A 25,589-nucleotide genomic window follows, 5' to 3' on the forward strand; every position below is an offset into this window, starting at 1 on the left:
GACACACATTGGATATATATAACATATTCAATATATCTAGATTACTTCAAGATCAATTTTTATTTTTTATTTATTTGGTCCTATTTCTTGGTATTCCTGGTAATTTTGTATTGAATATAAGATATCATGTATAAAAAATTATAGACTCTTGTTGATAATGTTATCTCCTTTTAGCAAATATTGAAACATTTTTGTCCAGAAGATAACTTATCCTATCAGAAGTTGAGATGGGTTGAGGCTTTACTTCAGGCTTTGAGAAGACTGGTCTGTTTCTGGTTTTCTCTTACTCATAGGATTTCAACTGAAAGCCTGATGGATTTAGCAGCCCCTTCCTCCATGGTAGGCCCTGAACCGTAATTTCTTGTCTCTCAAACCATGCTTTCATTTTCCCAAGACTATGCAATTTGGGACTAGCGAATAAAACAGAAGGAAAGAGCAAAGACAAAGTCTTACTAAACGGTTTTCCTTATTTCTGGGGCCTTAATCTCCCATGCCTTTGTAGTCCTAGTTACTCAGTACTGTCTCTAAACAATCATATTTTTAAGAAATTGTATCTAGTTTCTTTTCTTGTTTTCTCTCAGCATGAGGAGTTTTTGATATCCTGCACAGCAGGAGATGGCTCTGTCTCTCATAGCTAGAGACAGAAATCACTTGTAATTATCTAATTACATGTTTGAGGAATGATTTCCCTGCAAGACTTTAAGTTCCCTAAGGTTAGGGACTCTACCTGTTTTGCTCAATACTCTCTCTGAAACACCAATGATAGCATCGGGCAAATGGAGTGAAATGGAGAAAAGTCTGCGTGTGGACTCATAAAATGATTGAGTTATTTCATCTAAAGTTAGATATAGAAAACAGAGCCAAAAGACTTGAAAAACAGTTGGCAGAAAATTGCAGGGGGAACCTGGTGGGATTTATTTGGTTTCTTTGTATTTTTAAAAGGATATAATGGTGCCATTATTATTGAGGGGCACATAGGGTAGGGATTGTAAAAAGTTGCATTTTGAAAACTGTTAATCTTGAATAAGGCATTTACAATGAAGCAGTGGGAGAAGAAATGTAAGCGACAGATTGAGAAGTGATTGCAGTGAGGAATGGACATGCAGAGCATCTTATTTTTTGAGAAGACTGATTATGAAGAAAAGGGAGGAAATAGAGTTAGATTTACAAGTGCATGTTAAAATAGAAAGGTAGCCACTAGAAATGCAGAAATGAGGTGTGGAGCATCTAAGTCTCTAGAGAAAGAAGAAAGGCAGCTAAAAACACAAAGGTCAGAAGTTCACAGATTGCATAAAAGAAAGTGACTTATCAGAGATATGTAGTAGAGAGAAGTTATAAAGGAGTATCATCAAGATTTATGTGGTTTGGGCACGTAAAATGTACGTATGAAGGGAAAGGCACATACTGTGAAATTCTGAATTAAAAACGTCAGCCATAAATGCATGTATAACAGTGACCACAAATATATCCTGTGCCAACCCTTTATGGTGATTCCTGCACTAAAACCCTATAATAATCCATTTTACGGATGGGGACACTGAGCTACAGAGCTGGTAAGTGACTCATGCCGAGTTGCACACAGCATGTTGGGGAGCCAGATTTTAAACGCGGAGCATCTGACTCCAGAACCTGCACTTTTCACGCCGCTGCCCTTGCTTCCTTCCTTCTGCACCAGAATACCGACATCAATACATCCATTGCCCTTGAAATGGAATTCAATCAGTTGGATGCTGTTAATCCATCCATAGCATTGATCACTGTTGTTTATAAAGCACTTTCAAGATTAAAAGTGCTTTTTATTGTACTATATATGTTTATTATGACTGTCATCTTAAACCTATTGCAATAAGCCCTAATGATAGGTATAGGTAAAAGTGTCAAAATATTCATTAACCTCAAAATTTAATAAGCCTAAGGAGATCCTGTATCTAAGAGACGCACAACACCTAGTTTCCAACAGCACAATGCGAGGGCTGTGGGGCAGAAAACAATTCCTGATACAGCACTCTTGCTGAAACAATTGACGTGGAAGGAACACCACCAGCCACTCAGGACCATTAATAAGAATTTCTTTTCACCTCAAGTACCATATAGCATAAAACACACTTTCTTATGCATCTTAGGCCAACAGAATCAAAACAAATGGAGTTATCACTAAGCCATCAAAACTTCCAACAAGGTAGGCCTCAAGATTATGTAATATATTCTAACACACTGTGAATCTTACCATTAAGTCATTCTTACAGCTAAGCAATCTTTCTTACAAATTTCCCTCTTCTCTATCTATCTCATTTAGCTAATTCTTTATTCAACAGATATTTATTGCACATGTGGTCCTATGCTGTGTCAGGACAAATGTTAGAAGAAAACGGTCATCATTTCAGTCCGCTTGGGATCTAGGTAAGTGAGCACACGACTCTAATAGAGTGTGGTAGGAATACAACAGAGAAATTCGTTTTCTTTGGTGGTACATAGGAGAGGCCCCTAATCTAGATTTGGTATGGGGTGGGGGGAGGCCACTGAGAGGAACAGCTCGGCTGACACTTTAATGATAGGTAGGATTAGTCTGTGAAATGAAAAAGAAGCCCATTCAAAGAAGGGAAGGCATTCCAGGCAAAAGCATGGGTCTGTTCTAAGACCTGGGCTTCTAAGATGGAGTGGTGCATTCAGACAGCAGGAACTGAAAGTCATATAGCTGGAGGGTAAACCAGGAGATACATGGATGGAAAGATGAGGCTGAAAGGTAAGCAGCAAAGACTTCATGCAGGGCATCTCGATGGGAAACTACTGAAAGGTTTTAAGCAAGAGAATGGCAAGACAGCTTATTCATCAGAGACCCAGCCTAGAAAAAGAGTGAAACTGTTGGTAAGGAGACCCACACCACAGACCGGGATTAGGGAGTAGCCATAGGACCAATGGATGGTTCCAAGAGTGTGTAAGAGAAAGAATGCCCAGAGGAGGAATAATGGGTGCAATGTGAGAAAGGGTGTGAGAAGTCATATTCAAGAAATTTCCCAGGTTTCTATGTCAGGCAATCGGTGCTATTCACTTTGGTAGACACAGTGGTATACACAGAAGAATGAATGGATTTCAGCAGAGAAAAATTAAGAGAAGCAGAAGACAAGAAGGAGGCATCTGCATTCTTTTTCAATTTTCTGCCTGTGTAGGAGGAAGGGTCATTAAACCATTCATTCCTACACACCTCCCATAAGTCCCTATATCTCCTTTATGAAACTCTCCCAGGACCCACTTTGTGAGGTTGGCATGGCCACCATTGCCAGAATGTCTCTTCAGGTGTTTTGTCCCCTCCTTCCTCTTTATGTCTCTCTGTTCCAGTTGCAGTTAAAGCCAAAGGACTTAAATGAGGCTGCTCCTTAGTCACGACAATGTACGTAATTGAGTTTCCCTTCTTGAATCTCCAAACACCTGAGGGCCATGTCTGTGAACTGCCTTCAATGTGCGGAACTTAACTGTGGTCTGCATAATTGTACTCGAAGTTTCCCTGCTCGCATGGGACTCTTAATGCATGATTTTGTAAAACATTTCTTCAGACCACTAGAACATAGTTTTGAAAGATAAGGCATTTTGGCAACAATATTATTGGAATTTCAAGCTTAGTAGAAATGAAATTAAGCTATACTCCTCTGTGGGTGTTATATATTTATCCTCATGGTTATAACATAAGAGTAAATATAGCTCTTTAAGTATTTTTAATTAGTTTTTTCCAAAAAATATATACAAAATAATTCACTTCATTCAACTTTTTCATAGGGGCTAGTTTCTCTAACACTGCTGACTATGATGATTCTTTTCTGTTCAAAGTTCCTCTGTCTACCCATTTAAGGAAGAAGAAGAAACTAAAATCAATCTCTATTATATTGATGCTAAATGCCATTAAAAGATGAAGACAATTGGGGTGCCTGGGTGGCTCGGTAGGTTAAGGGTCTGGCTGGCCCAGGTAATGATCTCACAGTGTGTGGGTTGGAGCCCCACATCGGGCTCTGTGCTGACGGCTCAGAGCCTGGAGTCTGCTTCGGATTCTGGGTCTCCTCTCTCTGCCCCTCCTCCACTTGTACTCGGTCTCTCTCTCTCAAAAACAAATAAAATTAAACAAAAAAAGATGGAGACTTTTTTTTTTTTCTTTAGCAATGAAGCCCTAGTGAAGATGTTTAAATGGCAAACATATCGTAAGTGACGACATTGGACAATTGAAGTAGGTAAATGTGAGACCGCGTAGAAAACCTGGGGACCTGGTGGGAACAGTGCGTTTGAGAATGTGACATGAGTGTGTGAGAACACATGTGCAGTGTGTATATCAGGTGACAATACAGCTCGGCTTGATAAACACAGAGAAGGAAACAGCAGATGCTTTAAAGCTGACTAAAAGCATTATCAGCTAACAGAAACGGTTTGCCCCAAATGTAAATATTATTCGGTCCTATTGACATGGTCAATGCTGGCTGGCTTACTGGCCACAGAAGCCCCTGTTGGGAAAAACTAGATGTGGTTTCCAAACATTTCCATTTATCAAGCATTATTATCTGTTTTGTTGTGTTGGTCCTCTCCTGTTTTTTTTATCTGAGCTACCCTGTACTCATTTTTAGGGTTCTTGGCATTAGGGCAGAAGAAAGAAAAATGCATTGTTAATGATAAAATTACATACATTTCTTTAATTTTTTTCATGTTTATTTTTGAGAGAGAGAGAGAGAGAGAGAGAGAGAGAGAGAGAGAGACACACACACAGAGTGTTAGCTGGGGAAGGGGCAGAGAGAGGGAGACACAGAAGCCGAAGCAGGCTCCAGGCTCCGAGCTGTCAGCACAGAGCCTGATGCGGGGCTCGAACTCACAAGCTGCGAGATCGTGACCTGAGCTGAAGTCAGATGCCCAACCGACTGAGCCACCCAGGTGCCCCTGAAATTACATATTAATTTAAGCAACTTAGACTAGACTCTTGACCAAAAATAGGCAAGCTACCAGCCTGATGTCTGTTTTTGTTGTAAATAAGATGTTTTTACCCAAAACAATGAGGCTACACTTATTTGTTTCTATATCACCTATGGCTGCTTTCACACTAACATGGCAGAGCTGAGGAGTTGGGACAGAGACCTCATGGCTTGCTGAGCAGACAATATTTAATGTCTGGACATTTACAGGTGAACTCTGTAACCCCCTGCTCTAGACTGACACTGTAAAAGTTAAAAAGGGAGGGAAGGTTTCTTCATGCAAAGGGAAACTTGCAATTTCATTAAATTTGACCACCTAAGCAAGAGTCAACTGGTGTAAGTTTTGGTGAAAGAAAAAGCCAGGTGTTGAAATGATTATTTTCAGCAATCAGAGATAAAATTCAAAAGCGAAACTGAACGTAGTACTCCCAAACCAACCCTACCGTTAACATTTCAAACACAAGGTGACATTATGGGAATGTGCTTCAAAATGTGTCACTTTAAAAAATACAAGGGTTTAAACACATGCAGTCACTTAAATTGGCCTTTGTGATGCATTTGTTGAATGGGGAAAAACATGGTCCTTTCCCATCCAACAATGCTGTCTTTACACATCTCCATTAAAGGTAGTAAAAACAAAACAATTTTCACTTACTTCTTAATATCCCAAGTCACCATGGGTTAGTCTGACTTCTGTGATTCCAAGAAGATACACAGTTGGCCCCTCGTCCCTATGAATCCATAGATGCTCTCAACCAGATATTCACAAGCTCTCCTTACTGTGTCACAACCAGAAACACATTACGAGCCTCTTCATTGCCTGGAACCCACTTCTCTGCTGACAAGGTCCGTGTTCCTACTCTTGCCTTTCTCTCTCTGTATCATCACTGCCTGTTCATTAAACTGTTAGGCCAGATAGTTGATTCATATATCTGTTTTTCAGTAACTATGACTAAAATCTAACATCAAAGGTCAAATAAAACTTGAGATTTAAATCGGCCTTATGAGGACTTGGCATTTTATTTGTTTTATTATTTTATTTGTTTGATTTTAAGAACTTTCTGGTAAAATTACTTGCTCCCTGTTGGAGGAAAACAAATCCTGGGAAAGCAAGGGTGTTGAAGGTCAGAATTAATATGCTTTTACTAATTAGTCTTATCTGAAGAAGTTTACTCTGCTTGCACCTTCTCTATAACTGCTTATAATGAGCTTTCTTTTAATGAAGTACTTAAATGTCCCAGCTCACTAAAAATAATAAATAATAATAATAAAGCACATATATCATAGAGTAAAAAATTATATATAAAACATATGCTTTTAAGGAATATTGATTTGGGGAGTTGCCTTTCTCTCTTCATAGGTTGGTAATTAATTGTATTTCTGTATCCTAAAGCATTCTAGTTCAGTCATTTTGGGGAAGGCAAAAACCACGAGACAAAAACGTCTGACAATCATCTAGTGTCCTTGAACAGCATCATTATGAAGAAAGTGTACAGAGTTCTCATCTGCAAGATATTCAACATCAGTAATCACATTCCTCGTGAAGACAAATAAAAGGGAATTACATCCAGGTGCACATGTATGCTCATCTCCCCAGTGGTTTGCTACAAAGATCTCCCCAAAGGCAGTTCCTGATTTCTGGGCAGGGTCACCAGTAAAGGCAGTTTAAAAGGCTGTGATTGGCGGCTGGATACGACAATAGTCAAACCTTCCCCCAAACCATCACGGGCCTGTTTTCGCTAATAGGGAGAAAAAGTGACAAGGAGAGAGGGTCACCTTTGGAATGCTAGTCTGAGCGGTAGTTTAGTTTGCTGTTTTTACCAGGTTCCCTTTGGATTACTAGCATTGCATGGAAAGGACTAAATTCTTTGTGTAAATCAAGTGGATTTACTCTGCATTCCTGAAAAAAAAATGAGCATTTTTTTTTTCCCTCTGAAGACACAATGATCACCCCTTCCAACTGTAGAAGGTAGAGAATGTTCTATTTGCTACTCTTATTTTGGAAGGAGGAAGTATTGTTAACCCTATGTAACCAGAAAAATATTTTGCCATGAGTATTTATATGATTTTCTAGTTAAAATATTATGAGCTTATGTTGAATTTGCTGCTTCTTTACACCTTCTGACATAACCCAAGAATTGAATACCCATTTTATATTGAGTATTTCTCTCCATATCATTTAAATTATCCCTATAAATTAATGTATCCCCATACGAAAAACAAATTTATGTTAATCATAAATTATGAACATAATATTATATGAAAAAATGATCTCTGAAAAATTTGCTTAAAAATCTCGTTATTTTGGGGGTGCCTGGCTGGCTCAGTCGGTTGAGCACCTGACTTTGGCTCAGGTCATGATCTCACAGCTCTGTGGGTTCGCTCCCCACGTCGGGCTCTGTGCTGACGGCTCGGAGCCTGGAGTCTGCTTCGGATTCTGTGTCTCCCTCTCTCTGCCCCTAACCCACTTGCATTCTGTCTCTGTCTCTCTCAAGAATAAATCAACATTAAAAAAAATTTAAAAAAAATAAATAAAAATCTGGTTATTTTTAAACTCAGATGTTTTGGTAACAACCTCTATTTTGAATTTTTGAAGCTACTTAAATATTCTATATTCGTTGATTTGGAATTTGAGAAGTTAGAGGCATTGGTCATCTAGCATAATCCTTCATTTAATAGATGAGCATGATTAGATCCACAGAAAAATAGTTTATCCAATGTTTCAATACTAGGCAGATTAATTTAACTATTTTCAATAACAAAATTAAATATCATATTTTAATATAGAAATTACATATTGCTCATACTTTAAATATAACATTCAGGCACAATATATGTGTAACAGGAGATGAATTAATAGAATACTAACTTTATAAATTTCAAAGGACTCTTAGAAGCGTGCCTGTCTCATGGTAAACACTTAAACATTTGTTAAATGCGTAATGATAAACAGCTAATGTTTAGACTTTTAAGTAACCTGCATGGCAGACACTGCAAAGTTCAGGAGGTGGCTATCGCCTTTCATTCTCGCCTACTTCTAGATATCACTATCGTACGTAGTATTATCATGCCAATTTTAAAGAAAAAGAAACAAAGATACAGAAACGATTAAGTGGTGTATCCAATTACCTGTAGCTGATAAATACCAGGGCCTGGATCTGAAATTTATCAGATTTCTCCCAAAGCGCTCACTCTTACTCATATAGAAGTAGAGGAGTTAATACCTGATCTTAAATTTATACTATGATGTAAATGACTGATAATATATCCTTCCTAGAGATTAGATTTTTGAAAGAACGCTTATATTCAAAAGGAAAAGGTACCAAAAACAGATTCTAAAAAAGATGCACCTGAATAATTTTTCTTCCCAGAAGTCGATTTTGATAGAGTTCATTTACAACACAAAGTTAAATAATTTACAATATTAAGCAACATGTTAGAACATATACTATTTTCATTATATCCTACTCACTAAAAACATTTAAGGCAAATATGGAAGAGGTGTGAGTTATATAAGAGATTCCTTTCTTGAGCTGCAATAATGAGATCATCTATACCGAAATTTTAATAACATCGTCCATGACTACAGTACATGTTATGAATGTATTTATAAGTCTTGTCATCAATGGGTAAAGTCTGACTTATTTTTTTATATATAACATATGCACAATAATGTACATAACTGTATACTTGTCTTTGAGTATTGGATATCTCCATCCATATTTCAAGAGTCATTTTAGAGTTTGATATTTTAAAATGAATAATTCAAAATAAAAGCATCTTAGTTCTTATAATTATTCACTTATTAAACACAATTAATCATTTTTGAGATTTCCAAAATTGGCTCATTAAATTTGCCTCAGGACATAAAATTCTGCATAAGATATATAGAAAAGAAGTTGATAGCACCATTTGACAGATAGCACTTCAGCCCATTAAAATAATTTCATTCAGACATTAAACATCTAGCTTCTAAGAACAATCTGGAATCAATTGCTATGGAAAAAAATGGGATCCCTAGATGGCTTTGGAGATGTAAGTAAATAAATAAGCCAACCCTATTAACTATTTGTACCTGAAAAGTCAGCAACTGAAAGAAAAATCCAAAAAAGTTTAGCAGTGTTGGGTAAGGAATATTTGATTGATAATTTTATCCCATCCTCATTTATTACTGTCACATACTCTCATTCTACACCTTCCAAAAAACTGTCCACGTGTGTGCCTTTCCCTTCCGTGGCAAAGCACCAGCCATTGAATCAGAAGCTTCCAATTCATATTCGAACCCTGAAATTCAGTAGCTGTCGTACCTCAGGGAAGCCACATACTGATTCTCCTTTCCTCTGTGCTCTGAGGGTAAAATTCCTACCTACAGGCTTGTAGAGATTGAATGAGAGAATATTTAAGTAAAATGAATGGAAGGTGCAAATTATGCACTTACTGCTCTGCTTAGGAAAGATGCAAGTTTAGAGAAAGCTATCGCATTGGTTTTGTAAATTGTCCCAGCTTATTGATTGAGTAAACTTCATTTAACCATGGGCCCAGCTCAATAAAATTATTCAACCAAACCTGACAATTGAGCCAAAGGATCAAACCAATAATTTGACGCAGACCTGGTTTAAAAGTTAAAGAGAACCTTAAAAGTAAGGTGAAGGTGCTAATAAAAAGGAGCTAGTATTGCCCCAGAACGTGCCTGAATGCAGAACTTCTTCTTCTCTGGGAATCACCAAACCTCTAGGGAGCACTTCGAGCCAAAATTGTGATCTCCCCGCCTTGTCCTTCAAATGATGTGTACTCCAAACACATTTTCTGTGCAGCTGGAGGCTTTGTTATAGACAGAAGGATCCTGCTTAGTGAGGCCGGTGTTTACGGCCTAACTTTTTTAAAGAGGAATTTGGAAAACTTCCCAGACGCTACATCTGCCCCTAGCCCTTGCACCTCAGAGTATAAGGCCGGCTAGGGAGAGCGTGCAGACGACTAAATTTATTAACGGTGTACGGGCCACTCTATCTTTCACTGCAACAACAGTAGGTGATCCCATCAAAAATCTGTCTGCTGGCTAGCCCGCAAATCCAAGCTGACATACTTGCAGCAGATAGGCCCAGCTGAATGGAAACGAATGTTGTTTCCTCGAAGAAACACAGCGCGTGCCAAATCTTGGACCAGGAAGGCAGTTTCTATTTCCATTGGAGGAAAGGCTTTTTCACTTTATATCCGTAGCTTCTTTGCCAGATTTTTTTTCTTTTCTTTTCTTTCCTTTCTTTGACATTTACAAATATTCAACAGAAGTGGAACATTTTATGAGATCTCAGTGGTTGAATTTCTAACACTCAATGATGATTTTTATGTACTAGACCAGGGGTATTCACCTCAATATACCTTGGCTAGAAGATCATTCATTACAAATGTACATCAGGCTCACTTAAAAACAAACTGTTTACTATTTTAAATAAAAACAAAGCAATAGGGGTACCTGGGTGGCTCAGTCAGTTAAGCGTCAGGCTCTTAATTTAGGCTCAGGTCATGATCTCACAGTTTCGGGGTTCGAGCCCTGCATCAGGCTCTGAGCTGACAGTGTTGAGTCTGCTTCGGATTCTCCCTCTCCCTCTCTCTTCCTCTCTGCCCCTCCCCTACTCATGCTCTCTCTCTGTCTCTCTCAAAAATAAATAAACTTTAAAAAATAAAGCAATAATATTTGAGCCACATTTTATAGCTCAAATTCCACTTCATTGTACTCAACATATGCAACATTTTAAAGACTATTTGCTCCAAAGTGACTTTCTTTTGGATTAAATGAATATCATTATGAGTTTACAGAATCATATGTACCTTATTCCTTTTAATTTTTTTTTAATTGGGAAAGTGGAATATGTAACATAAATAGTTATAGTTTTCTATAATTATAGTGAAACAGAATTCTTAAAAACTCTAATTCAGAAAGGTAACAGAATGCCTGGAATATTGTAGGACCAGCAAGACCAGGAGTTGGGTGAGGCAAATGAGGTGGGATCACAGGGTCATGCAAGAAAGGAATGGATCCAGTCTTCATTTTAAAATTTGGGATTTTACTGGGAATTTTTTTGGCATTGGTTTTCATTTTTAAAAAATATTGTATGAAAACATTGTTTCTGTTGATTCCTGACATTGCTTAAGTGCCTTAAGTGCCTTAAGCAAGTGCATCACTTACCCATAGAAGGTATGTTTCCCTGAAATTAGTTTTTCCCATAATGCTCTCCACAAGACCTACTGATAGTGATGCTTTTAAAAAAGTAACAAATAAGGATCTGGAATATTGGGCTAAGAAAAATTAGATAGCTCTCTTATAATTCTTTTTAGAGACTTTAACAACCTGACATGTACTGAGAATCTCCAACCTCATGGGGCATTTCTCAAACTCATCTGCCCACAGAATTTTTTTTTTTTTTTTTTTTTTTTTTTTTTTTTTGGTAGAGCACGTGAAGCGTTCTGAGGAACACACTCTGGTAAATGGTGTCAGACAGCCATTTCCAGCATATATTTTGATCAAATAAAGCTATCTTTCCACACCTATATTTTACTTTTCTTTCTCCTACTTACTCACTTCCCCCCCCCTCCCGCCTAGAATACTAAGAAGGTGGACATACTGACACAATCAAGTTATAAAAGGTCTGAATGAGTATTTCTGTAGACAAACATAGAAAAAATTCATTATGAAGGGCTATCAAAATAATAAGAACCAGCTTGGTGCTTAGTGCCTCTTCAATAAAGTAATGTCAAATACACTCACCAGTAAAGTCTGTATTGACTGGGTGTGTGGAGCTGGGAAATTTATAATATCCATTCCCTATGAAACGAATTCCTTTCATCATCATGGCCGTTGGAGCTGGGAGAGATGACTCTCTCCTTTCTAGCTGGTATGTAGGAGAGGGTCCATTCAGTTCTTCAGGTGTGAGCCATCCAACACGGATGGTTGTGCTGTTGATTCCTTCGACCACAGGAGGCCTCAGCTGGGTTGGCGCTGAATATTAAAAAAAAAAACAAAAAAAAAAAACATTTGTTACATTCAAGAACTTAGCTTCTATCTCTAGACACTCACACACGGGTACACATGTACTTGTGTACATCACACTCAAAATCAAGGCAGTTGTGGAGTATTTATGGGGTTCTAAGAACTGAAAACACAAGATAGAGTATACCTTAAATGGGACTAAACACAATTTAAATGACTAACAAATAGTTACCATAAAATGTTGCTGATTAAACAAAATTTCCCTGTGGAGATAATTTCTCTATTCTTTCTTATTCTGGTAAAAGACATTTCATATTATCATCTGCTGGTGCCCCACCCAGATTCCCTTAACCAAGCTGGTATCCCAGTGCTCAAACGTGGCTGTTGATCACCATTGGATCATGGCTGCCCCCTTTTCTGGAAAATTTCCCTTGCCTGAGTGGGAGCTACCTCCTCCAGAAGTTACAAGATCCGTCATGAAACCTGTAGCCTGTAACTCCCAGTGACTACCGTGGGTGATTACTGATCACAAAGGGCAGAGCCCCTGTGTTAACACAGCATCGACTTAGGGCTGCAATTCACAGAGGCCAATCAAGGAAAGAAGATGATTCAAATGGACTAATTGGAGACACGAGAGACAGCGTGGGGTTTGAGAAGAACCAGGCCAGGGTGAAGAGTCACGGATTTGTGCCAGCCAGCGGATAGTGAAGGAACAATGACCTGAAGTTGCCAGATGTCTTACTTTGTTAAAAATAGTCATTTTATGTGTACCTTTCTGATTTTTAAAGTTTAGTAACTGGTTTAAATTAAGACAAATAAGCAAAACCACTCTGAAAGCCAAACAGAGCATCCACATGAGGAAAAGGAGCCTGTGAACTCAGGGGTTTATGAATTCTGGTCCAGGTACAACAGCCTCCAGGGCTCTGAAGTGACCACACCACTGCAGGGCCTGTGCGTAGGGGCAGAGATTACCCAGCGTCCTTCCACACACCGAGGCCTCGGCATGCTTCAAGTTCTGGGACACTGGCAATTCTCTGGAGGCTTCTGGGACACCCAAGGAGTAAGTAACAGAGATGGAGATTTTCCCTAAAGCCTGATGGAAAGGGGATCAGAGTAACAAGTGAGTTATTGAAACTAAGGTTTTGTTTTGATTTTTCTTCTTAAACAGTTGAGTGTGTAGGCTGAGGTTCATTCCTGCTCTAAGTGAGGCGGCTGGGTTTGAGAGGTACAAGCAAAGAAAGGAACAAATATCATTACCTCCAAGCCTACTTTTTAAGGGCCTAAACTAAAACTGTGGACTTTTAATTTCCATCTGTGTTCACACAGGCTTCTGCATACACAAAGTCTTGGCCTGTTTCAATAAACATATATTAAAATGATGTGAATACAAGATTTGATAGCCTTAAACCATGAAAGACAATTCACCTTAAAACAGCTTAGAACAAGTAGCATTTGTTACTTTCTAGAAAGCTTGGCCAGCTTTCCAAAGAGAAACAATTGATTGTGATTCTATTTCAACATTTTGTAAAGAACAGAGGGCACAGAGCAAAATGTTCAACTTAGATAATTAACAATTCAGTTCCTCTTCTGCCACGGCAAACCATGAGATGTCTTTATATATATATGAATCTGTAAATTTTATGCATGATTTCCTTTAGCATTCCTTGCCAAAATTAGCTAAATGGTAGGTTCTCAAAGATTTCACTCTACAAGCCATGTTCCATCTTCAAAATAATCCAAGAAAATAAAAATCTAAGGCATCTAGAAATTTCTTCTCCCCTTAAGCTTCTCTTCAGTGTTTGGAATTACATCTTTGTATTAAAATTTCAGCAGGCTATTATTGGCTATGAACTTAACTGAGGATGAAGAATTGTCAAAGATTTTTGAGTCCTGGGTTCAAGGAAGTAATAGAGGACAAATTATATAATTTTTTATTATCTAAAGTCTGCTATTTAAAAGCACAAAAGAGGATTTTGAACTCTTCTGTTATATTTTCTATTTTCCACATATGATTCCCTAGTGTCCTGGGACAAAACGATTTGAAATTTTAGTTTGAAAAACACCATCTATTCCAATGACATCCAATAGAACACTCTCTGATAACGGAAATGTTCCAGATATGTACTGTCTAATATGGTAGGCATTAGCCACATATTAATATTGAGCACTTGAGCTTTGGTTAGTGGGACTGAAGAATGGAAGTTTACATTTTATTTAATTTTAATTAATTTGAAGTTTAAATAGCCATATATGGCTACCATACTGGATAGCAAAGATCTAGAGAATCACAAACTATAAATATTTGGTGTGTTGAGAGTAGGATGTCCATTTGAAATAAATAGAGAACTTATGAATATACCTCCTGTACATCTTAAGAACTAAAGAGTTTTATCCTTGTTTAAAAGTAGCTTTAGGGTGCCTGGATGGCTCAGTTAGTTAAGCACCTGATTCTTGATTTCAGCTCAGGTCATGATCTCACAGTTTGTGAGATCCAGCCCTGTGTCGGGCTCTTGCTCTGACAGCATGGAGCCTGCTTGGGATTCTCTCTCTCCCTCCCTCAGCGCCCCTCCCCTGTTCTTTTTCTCAAAAATAAACATTTGAAAGTAGTCTTTTCCTGAAGTTCCCATTTGTTTGATATTTGGTATTCCTTTACTCCAATAACCCAGCTAGTCGAGGATAATGGTGAAGTGTTGTACCACTATAGCATTCAGAATCCTTTCCCCCATGGATACCATAATCAAACTCACTTTTTAATCAGGAATATAAATTCAGTCAAACAAAAGAAATTGCAGCAACTCAATAGTTTTATTTTAATATCTCCTAAAATGAGAGTGCACTTATTTTTTTTTAATTTGGCAAAATGATTATAATCAATAAGGGCACCCTCACTGAGAATGCACAAAAATTAATGTTGACTGTTTAAATTTTAACAAGTAGTGGAACACTTCTTCTAAATTCACAGGAGAATTATTCCACCAAGCAATGAAACTATTCTTAGGAAGTCAACTACAGAAAATGAATCAAATTAGAGTATATTTTTTATTCTCTTGCTGAAACAAAACAAAACAAAACAAAACAAAACAAAACAAAACAAAAACACAACAACCTTCCAGCTGGTATGTTGTATGTTTCACTTGGAGGAGTCAACCTAGCCTGTTTGAAAGGGTGAGCACCCCACTGAGTTATTATTTTCCCAGTTCCCCTAAGACCAGAGGCGGGATTTTCAATCAATTAAACTAGACTGGTCACACTTAAACACACACACATGCACACACACAGACACACACACACACAGAAGGATGAAAAGAAAAAGAGATATTCCTGAACGATTCAACACACTCACACAAGTACAGACTCACTAAGAGAGAGAAATAATAAAGGATCATTTCTCATACTATCAAAGTAAAGGGATTATAGTTATAAATTCATTAATCACAAAACAGTGAATTAATAGACAACATAGAATAATGGAAAGGACTCTGCAGACTATTAGAGGTTACATTTTACTTTTTAATTTCCAATTCTGCATGACTTAGAAAAATCACTAAAACTTATGCGGGTCTCAGTTTTCTCATCTACAACAGGAGGATAAATTTCAGCAGACTACCTTGACAGTAACTGCTTTTAAAAACAATATATATAATTGTGTCAGGCTTTAGAAAGCAAATTTCTATACAAACACAAGGCACTATTATTACTAGCCAATAACACATATTTCAGATAACATATCATAAAAGGATACAATTCATCCACATTCAAAATCTGTATTTGCTTAGAAAATCCTCTTATAAATGTCAAGTATAAAATGGATCTTCAATATCCATAGTTTCAAAGAATAACAACATACAAAGTCTGTTTCCACTTAGAATAAACTTAACAATGTTTTTGTATTTTTTGCAATAGCTTTGTAATCCAGTTTCCAGTCTAGCTCTTCTATTTGTAAATATTCTTTATAAAACGCTCTGATAATGGACATTCTGCTTTATGCAGCATTTATTAATTTATAATCTGATTAATAGCATATCATAATGCATAAATTTACATGTGCAAAATTTATGTAGTGTGGAGTTTGAGTGTCATAGCATAAGAACGGAGGCCTAAATGAGCAGAAGCTCTCGCTGATGGCAGGTCTTTAAAATCAAATCTCTTTATTTGTTTTCAAGCAAGAGTTTGTTACCTATGAACACTGCATGGCAGTGTTAATATCTTAAAACACCATCCACTTCCCATTATGAAGACAGGAATCCAACAATGAACAGCCTTTCCACATTTCAGGCATCTGTGGGGAGCAGACTGACATAAGACCTCCTCAGGCACCTTAGCAATAGAACATGATTTTGACTTTTCCTTACAAATATAAAACTGTCACAAGAAATGCAGTTTGCCCAAACACTTCCAGGCCAAAACACCCATGGAAAGGCACTGGGATCAGGACTTAAACAAGAATGTCAGATCAGGAAGCCATGATTTCTCAGTTGGCGACCACTCGACTGTACCTGCTCTCCCGTCAGTGTCCAGAAGAGGAGAGGATGCTCCCCTCAGAATCACGAGACCACTCAGCCTTGCCTTGTTCACTGTCTATTCTCTGGAGAAAAAAGAACAAGTCTACTTTACCATTCCCTGTTTTGCATGCTAGTTTCCTTCCAGAGAGAACATGTACAGTGGAACTGATCTGGAAAGGAGAAAACTTAGCTTCTAGACTGGCTCTTCAGGTCCCTAATTTGGCTAATCCATTATTTGGTATCTCTGTTCCTCAGTGCCTCATTTGTCCAAGAGTACGACAGAAGTGAGGGTGTCCTCCAGTTTCAAAATTCTATGATTGAATACTTTCTAGCAGTGCTTCTCAATTAGTAAACCAGAAGGCATACTGGACATCTGACACCCGGACCCTCTCAGTGCCCCAGGAAGCCAGCTAGTTTATCCCCTTCAGCTCTGAGCCACCCTGTTTCTTCACCACACCAGGGCACACAAATATTATGATTTCTTTAATATGTCTTAAGACATAAAGGATGGTCAGAGAGCACTGCTTTTAGAGAATTTAAGGGAAATCACTTGTTTGGTGAATAAACACTACCTTAACCAGCTGTTGTTCTAATGATCATCAATTCATACGTAACTAGCATCCTACATGTGTGGAGAAGAGGGTCTGTGATTTCTGAACCGCACACACAGCAGCATGATGACGGGGCACACCGTCCCCTAAAGTCCACCGTTAATAAAAGGTAGCTGCTTGGACTGTAATTATGGCATCCTGGCTACCCAAACTTGAAGCTTTTATGGGGCTTATGCAATTAACTACTTAAATGCATCGTAACACTTGCTTCTCTGACAGCAAAGTATTGATTTTTTAATCATTTTCAAGTCTCCTCTAGCACAAATAAATGTACTACAGTTACAGTTAATGCACTGTGTACATGCATTAAATGCTGGTGTGACACAATTTATTATTTTGTGATATATAGAATTGAAGTTTGGCTTCTCAGAAATTAGCACCACCGGTCCAGCATCAGTATGGAAACTACCATTGTCCTTGATACTCCAAATTCTCTACCTTCAAAAAGCTGGAGACCTTTGTTAATAGGATAGTTAGGCTTTTACAAAAAGGGGGGGAGCTGAATATAAATCTTTTATATATGTCAGTGTAGGAGAAAATTAAAAATAGTCTAACGGAAGATACAGTTTATATTTTCCTAAAGGTGTCACTGTAGGACCTACGGCAACTTTGTTCAGATGAATTTTCGTCTCCTTAATTTCTTTCCTTGTACTTATTTAGGGTACATCTATCAAAATATTTTGCATACTGTAGTCTCCCTGATTCAGCCAATTTTTGCATATTCTAATTGTGTCATTTTAATGTCTTCCTATAGGTAACACTTTATAAAGCTAAAAGGCTGTTTTAAAAAGTATGATTTCTGCATGCCAAAAAGGCCAGGAGAACCCTATTAAAGTCACATATCTAAATGCAGACCTGATGACAGAGGTCATTACATGTTTCATCAACAAGCCTTTTGCTTGGGTGCAGCCACACAGTCAAAATTCAAGTTGGTGAGTAAAAAGCAGTTAATTTTGTTTTGTTAGAAATAATATCATTTTAGTTTTAGCATCTAAGACAGATGCCAGCATTTCACTCTGAACAGATGGTAATTCCTTCTAATAGTGCATCTCTGTATTAGTAAGGTCTGTTGTGTATACAAACAGTAATAAACAGTAGGTAAGGATCAAAATAAATTTTAATTGTTGACATTAAATTCTGGCAGCCACAGTTCTAAGGCTGCAATATTCCTTTTTCAAATCTGTCAGATTTACTAATGCTGCGAGAGCTTTGCCGAAAGCTGCCAGATTCCAGTCTCAGTAAAAAGATTTTTACATGCCGCTGGTAACCCGTCTGTAGCAGGATACCTGTTTTCGTACCCTGACACCGTTGTTCAATAATGACATGGAATTGGTACGACCACCCGTGTGACGGTCAGCCAGGATTGCTTTTAGAATATTCCTGAAGGACCGAGCATCTAACGAAGAGGTTATTATAAAGAGCTATATCCAATTTGTTACACTATGGGTAACGGTAGGATCACAGCCCTTTCCCTACCCTGCTCAGGAAAGGTCTCCCATTCAACTCGTTTTATTCTACTTGCAAATCTGGGCATTCCTGAACTTCTCTGAAAGTGACATCATTCCTTCCCTTCATATTGTTTGCTTTGCCTGACTCTGAAGGATTTCCCTGACAGTCAGAGCTACCATCAGCTGTGTTCTCCTATAGGCTTTGCTGTGTGGATCCAGAGTGCCAACAAGCACCAGTTTGGTCCTGATAATGCCTCCAGCGATCTGGTATTACAAGTAGTAGCCGCTATTTATTTTGGGAAGCTGCCATGTTAAAGAAAAAAAAAACATTAAAAAACCCAGTTTGGCATTCAGGTGACTGTTCAATAACAAACATGCTTTGCAATCATATTTCTTTAAAAAATGGATGTATTTTTTTTAATCATGAAAAATATATTGCTTCCACCATATGGGACAACCAACGACTCACCAACCGATTTAAGATGCAGCATATTGAGCTGACCATATGTTACAGTGCTGTTGAATGGCTGAGTGATTCATGCCCGTCACATTCTAGTATATCAATTAAAGCTCCTTGAAGTCTGCATGATTTGTGTCTCTGTTATTAAACCCTGCTAATTCATCCCACTTACACATCTGTTATAAATCTCTAGGAGTGCTGCATGATTCATGGCAATCTGTGAGCATGCTACAGCAAATTCTTCTCCTTGTAATTAACAGTAAATTGTTTTACTGCCATGCAATGAATTTTTCAGTTATATTGCAAATGAACTCCTAAATGTGCGGTTCTTTCCTAAGAACTGACTTATATCATTAGGCAATTAAAAAGTATTGCTTTGAACCAAAAGCTTTTAATCAAGAGAAATACAACTTAACCATCGCTTAAGAGCCATGGAAATTTGACATGTTGGTTAAAACTGTAAAAGAATTTCTGTTGGGGAAAGAGCAAAACAAACAAACAAAACCCTCGGTGTACTCAGGATTTCCCTGATGCTAAGATAGAACTGCTGTCTGGAAACACTCGGTGAGACAAGTCTGCACAGATACTGTTTATCTTAGAAGTTACTTAAGTCATCTGTCATTACCAAATTTCTCAGATTGCTTTACACTTCTCTAATTGTAAAACAGTGCCTTTATTCTTGAAATAAATAATTGGATAATTAGCCAAGTTGGATCATCAGAGGATTCCAGAGCTGTTCAAGTGTTCTTGTCAAAGGTGAAGCAAATTCATTTCAACTCCCCTCTGCAGCTCTTCGAAGAGGCTTTGATTTTTTTTTCCCCCACTTTCTTGGCAGCAGCTTCAGATTCATGAGTCCATACATCAAGTCAGTAGTTTAACAACAAATGGAATTAAATTCAAAGAAGGGAAACTAATTGAAGGACAGCAACAAAAGTGTTTGGTAATGTGCTTTTTAATATGGCATGCCACATTTGCATGATAATTTTTCCTTTTTAGCATGGAGCAGAAAGTGACTAGCTTAATGAGGGATTATTCAAGGCAGGAATGAACAAAATGCATTCATAACTAAGAACAAAGATTGTATTATGAAACAAAAACAGGCAACCTCAGAGAAGTAACTGGATGATTGGTTTATGCATTATGAATAAAAAGATAGAAAAATATTTATATTAGTATTCACTAATGACTATATATACAAGATTGTTGTAATTAAAATTATAAATTAACATATTAAGAGTGCTTGTTTAATCACTCTGGGTCCTATTCACAATGAAAAGACTCATGTACCTGCATGCAAAACAATGTGTGTTTTCAACTGAGCAGCAAACAGCCTATACATTTTACTTTTGATTCAGAGAAAAACCTTAATGCACCGCTAATTACTTGCTTAATGGGAGATGGGTACTTCTAAGCTTGTAGTATAGAGGTCAATTTATGACAGGCAAAAGAAATATCACATTGCTCGTCCAGGAATGGAGCTCCAAGAGGAATTGCTCTTAAGAAACGTTTAAATTGTACTGAATTCGCAAAGCGTGGAAACACACAAATTTCCTAAATTGAAAGGGTGATCTTAAGGAAAAAATAACAAGGACTCTAACAGGGCCCGGGCCATCGGTTCATTACCGACAGAAACCCAGAAGCAACTCCAGAGCCACTGATGACCCTGCTTGGAGACTTTGCTACAGAGACAAGAAACGTGGCTGCTCCTGGGTGTATGCCTCCCGCAGATCAGTTCTCAGGTTTGTCGCAAGCACGAAACTAAAGAGGTAGCAATGCAACATTCCGGAAGAAATGCACCAGTTCTAACCATATCTTTCACTGAAAAAATACTTGAAACAAAACAAGAGCCAGTTGAAATTCTCAGGCTTTCTACTAAAAGTCAGATAAATCTTCACAAGTATCTTTTTGATTCCTGTGACTGAGATTTAAGGAGGAAACATATTTTTACGAATCAATGATTTCAAAAGGCTGAATACTATCACTAACTTTTGGAACCCCTTTTCAAAGGTTTTGAATGGTCACTGGCTTCTTTCCTTCTCCTAAAATAAATTCGTATGAACTACATTTTCATGTAAGAGTTAATTCCCCACGCATCCATTCGAATTCGCTGCAGTAATATATTCCCTCCGACTTGCAATTTTATTACTTGAAGAAACAGGGCAGGAAGAATCCTAAAGCTGCAAGTCAACTTTTATTTCTTCCCTACGGCAAACCTGTTGACCAAAAGGATTGACTATCTCCGTGTTTATTTTTATGACTTAGCATCTGTGAGTTATAGCCAGATGTTTAATCTTAAGAAAATTTTGGAAACAAAAACTTTCATTTACTGAAAATAAGGGTGGCAAAAAGATACTGGACCTGTAATTGCTGGGCTTTTCCTTATATCCCAACAAAAACAAAGAAGCTCATTCTTACTGATCTCAACACCCTTGAAAATTATGTCCTTTAAAATAAATCAAATGGCAAGTAAAAATTATTTTGCCATACTTTTGTCATGTAAGTGACTTTGTTCTCTGCTCTACAGATGAAGAATCAGAGTCCTGACAAAAATTAAAGGATTAAGAAAAAAAAACATTTCCCCAGAAGAACACTAAAATGACTTTTCCTTCAGAAAAGAAAGCATTTTACATGGGAACGAAAGTTGATGTATTTCTCTTAATGGAAATTGGGTAGAAGGAGCATTGTGGCAAAGAACAACAACAACAACAACAATTTTAATTTCCACATTTAAATTTGCACATTCAGAACATCTTAAATTTACCATCACATCTTCTGCAACTGCTCAGTCCTTTACAATCCAGCTTCTATTCAACCATGTTAAATAGAGGGCTTCCGAGAGGGCCTCCCATGCCACCTTCCTTGTAGATCCCATTCCTCTTGCTTTCCCTACAGCATATGATGCTACAGAATTCTAGACCTTCTAGAACTCTCTCTTCCCTTAACTTTTCTGACACTGCTCCCTCTAACTCTGCCCATGTCTGTGTTCCCCTTACTCCTTTCTCTTTCTCCCAAAATATGAGCCTTCACTGAGATGCGAACTTTTAATTTGTATTTTCTCTGCTTTCACTAATTCATTATCACCTACAGCTTTAGCGTTTATCTCTATGCAATAATCACAAAATCTGTATCAGTGTTATGCTCCAGATTTTCATTTTCTGTTCTGGGATCCTAAGACTTTCCATGGATGTGTTTCTACCCAATGATCAAACTTCTACTCATGAGTTTATGTCTTCATCTTTGTTATTATATTTAGTGGCATGACCACGGTCTGCAACACTGACTGTTGTCTTCAATTCTTCCCTCTTCTTAACCTATGGATTTCTCTTCTTTGGTCCACCTCCATTCCCTTCCTCCAATCTTTACTTCTATTTATCTGATTTACTCCCTCTCTGCCTCTTAGAAAAGTCTACCAGACCCTATTTACACACTCTCTTCTTGTCTATTTACACTCTACTGCCAGACAAATCTTCATATACCTTAATTTTCATCCCATCAGTATTTGGCACAATGCCAGTCTCTAAAATAGTGACTATAATGGTATTTGTTCAGTCAAATGGTATTGTTCAAACCAAAGCTACTTATCCCAGAGTCTATGTTCCCATAGTGTTCTTTTGTCCCTGTTCTAATACCTCCAGATGCTAACCTTATCTGTTGTATGTCAACACCTTAATGCAGACACCATTAAACTGTCCTTGAATGAATTATATTTGAAACCCTCACAGTGCCTTAAATAGGTAGGCCCTTAATACATGCTTACTGAATTGAGCACTCACAATAAACTAGAGTAACAATATAATTATGGCACTTTAGAGTCAGAAAGGATTCGGAGGACGTAGATTAGTTTTCTTTCACTACATTTCCAGTGGACAGGAGCGGCCTTAAGTATTCTCACCAGTAAGTTAAATGAGAGCTGCTCAGAGCACTCAGCTAGGCCATCCTCCATGCCACGGAAACCAGTTGCTGCAACCAAGGAGGATGCTGTTAGCACAGATGTTATCACTGGTGCATTAGCCAGGGAGTACCTGTTTCATAGACATGTGCCCCACTTTCCCCTTGCCATCCCGAGGGTCCATCTAGTCTCTGCAGACGGGCATATGTCCCTCCATTTCCTTTAGTTTGCTAGTTTCCATGAAAAGACAGACTGAATCTCATCTACAGGAGAGTACCTGCACTAGTGGTAGAACTATGACGTGTGAGGTGCAGATGGGGGTGCCGTGGTGTGCAGCGTAGGGGAGAGACTTGAGCGGAGAGAACTGAAAATGTTATTGGAAGTACGTCAAGAAAAAGATGAATTAGACTGAGGAGAGCCCCTAAGGAGTAGAAGGAAAATGTTGAATAGAGGCCACATAGAGATATTTTAGATCCATGTAAGAAATCACCTCTGGAAAGAGGTCTCTAAACCTGGATTTGCCTGAGAGGTAGTAGCTCCCCTATCACGAAAGGTATCAAGCATGGGTTGGACAAACACTTGGGAACAATGTTACAAAGAATATACCATTATTGGTTAGAAAGTCACACTAGGTGATTTTAAACGTTTTACCCTGGGGGTCATGATTTCAGTTCTACTCAGTCACATGGTTGGTATCCATCTATCTTCCACTATAAGTATATCCCTCTGTATCTTCCACTATACCTCAGGCCAATCTTCAGCTTGCATTGTTTCTATTTTTACTTTCTTCAGCCTGCAAGACTGAGTCCTCTTTTTTTTGTTCTCTAGTCCCAAACTATGTCATCTTTCCAAAAGAAGGCAGAGAGCCTGCCTCTATTATCCATATTCAGCAGCCCTCTAATAATCAAACAAACAAACAAACAGTCTTATAGGAGAATGGTATTTTGTACAACCTAGGTACCCCATAAATGTATTCATACATATGAAATACATATAAATATATAAAAATACAAAGAGTTTGGTTGGAGAGGTAATAAAACAAACATACTTCTTTAGAATTTGTGAGTTGTTCTCACTGATAGAAATTTGAAGAAACAAATTACTTGGATGAGATCATTTGAGCCAAACAAGTTTTTCCAGAACTAAAGCGAGGTAAAACAAAACAATAGAATCAGACTTGAACACAGGGAAAAGGCATAAGGAATATTTTTATAGCTAAATATGTTTTCATATGTGTCATTCACCTAGAAGTCTTTCGACCTTCTCACATCTGGATTTTCTAAGAGTTTCTTAACCTCCTCACATTTGGAAATTTTCTTAGGGAGCACCAAGCTTTGCTTGACTGCAGACAGAAAAACTGATTTGAAAATACACTAAATGCAGAGTAATTGAGTTATGTAGGTGTTAGTAATACATATAATCAAGTTTGTATGAATCTAGTTTGTTCTATGTAAAGCAAGCAATATTTTATGCAAAGCATTTCCTACTAAGATCATACTTGATAATGACTCCTTTATTTAAATTGTATAAACTTAGTAGCTGCTTCTTAATAATAAGTAAATTAATAATTACACTGCTGCCTATCCATTAAAGGTAAAATATAACACCAGAATATCCCACTAGTTCCTGGATGTCTGCCTTTAGCCCCAGAGGGCAGGAGTGGGTAGACCCAAAGCCCGCAAAAAGGGTCAAGAAGAAATATCCTGAGCCCTCATAAGAAGCCTTCTGAATACTTCTAACAACTGTCAGGATATCAGTAGGACCTAGAGTGAATACTGAGCCCTGGAGTCACTCTGCATCTAGCTGCATCTCTTATTATGGCACAGCTGCAACTCAGGGCTCCCAGGGACCTCTTAGAAACTTAAGTCTATTTATTTATTTTTGTTTGTTTAAAAATGTCAATACAGCTAGCAATCAGGGTTCGTGATCAGGGAGCAGGAGAAACCAGAAAAGACAAGTATTAAGTCCAAACTAGAGAAGGTGTTGAGCTTTATAGGTGTTTGTTTACAAATATACAATATATTTTTCACATTTTTCAGGTACAGAAAAACTTGCTTACCTGCTGCTAATGTCTGTCCTGCTCCTGAAGCACTGGTCACACAACCAATTGAATTGCAGAGAGAAATAGTGAAGTTGTATATCTTATAAGGTTTTAGTTCTTTTACAATATAAGACAGTTCTTGGGATTTGGCAGTATACAACACCTTCAAGGCCAAAAAAAAAAAAAAAGTCAGATAATAGATAAACAGTGTGAGAAATGTAACTTTGGCAGTCAAGAAACCAGAATCCAGTCATGTTCTATGAATTCAGACAAAGAAATTATTGCCAACCACTATTAGGAAAGGGATTTTTTTTTTTTGAAGAGTCTCAACAAGCTAGGATTTAATTGATAATTGTACAATCACACTGTTTTATGAGGTAATAATCCAGTTCCTGAGTGGATAAATGAGGAAAGCAAGTTATTGCCTCATAAAGCAGCGTGGTGGTATGGTTATTGTCACCAATGGCAGAGATAAAGGATGGTGACATTGTGATTGTTATCATGAAAGGGCCAAATAAAACCATGGGGCTTGGCCAAAACGAACCCCATGCAGTGATGCCCACACGTCATTTGATGGAACTAGCACAGAAAAATGTCACTATGTTAAATTAATCCCATCATTTTCTTTAAAAATAAAAAGCCACAAAAGAAAAAGGAAAACAAGTAAACACATTACTGAGCATCCACATGAGGTCAATTCTCAATTATCT

At 37.8% G+C, this 25,589-nt stretch overlaps 1 protein-coding gene across 1 annotated transcript in view; it reads right to left on the reverse strand.

Annotated features, from left to right (window-relative positions):
• The window catches only part of USH2A (usherin), a 733,950-nt gene that overhangs the window by 495,851 nt on the left and 212,510 nt on the right, over window positions 1-25,589 (reverse strand). The window contains exons 19-20 of the mRNA XM_049634559.1: window positions 24,898-25,042; window positions 11,707-11,937 (exon numbers count right to left, since the gene is read on the reverse strand). Of these exons, the coding sequence (XP_049490516.1) occupies window positions 11,707-11,937; window positions 24,898-25,042 (376 nt within the window). The remainder of the gene's footprint in view (window positions 1-11,706; window positions 11,938-24,897; window positions 25,043-25,589) is intronic.

The sequence above is a fragment of the Panthera uncia genome, chromosome F1, assembly GCF_023721935.1.
Source record: "Panthera uncia isolate 11264 chromosome F1, Puncia_PCG_1.0, whole genome shotgun sequence".
Taxonomy (NCBI): Eukaryota; Metazoa; Chordata; class Mammalia; order Carnivora; family Felidae; genus Panthera; species Panthera uncia.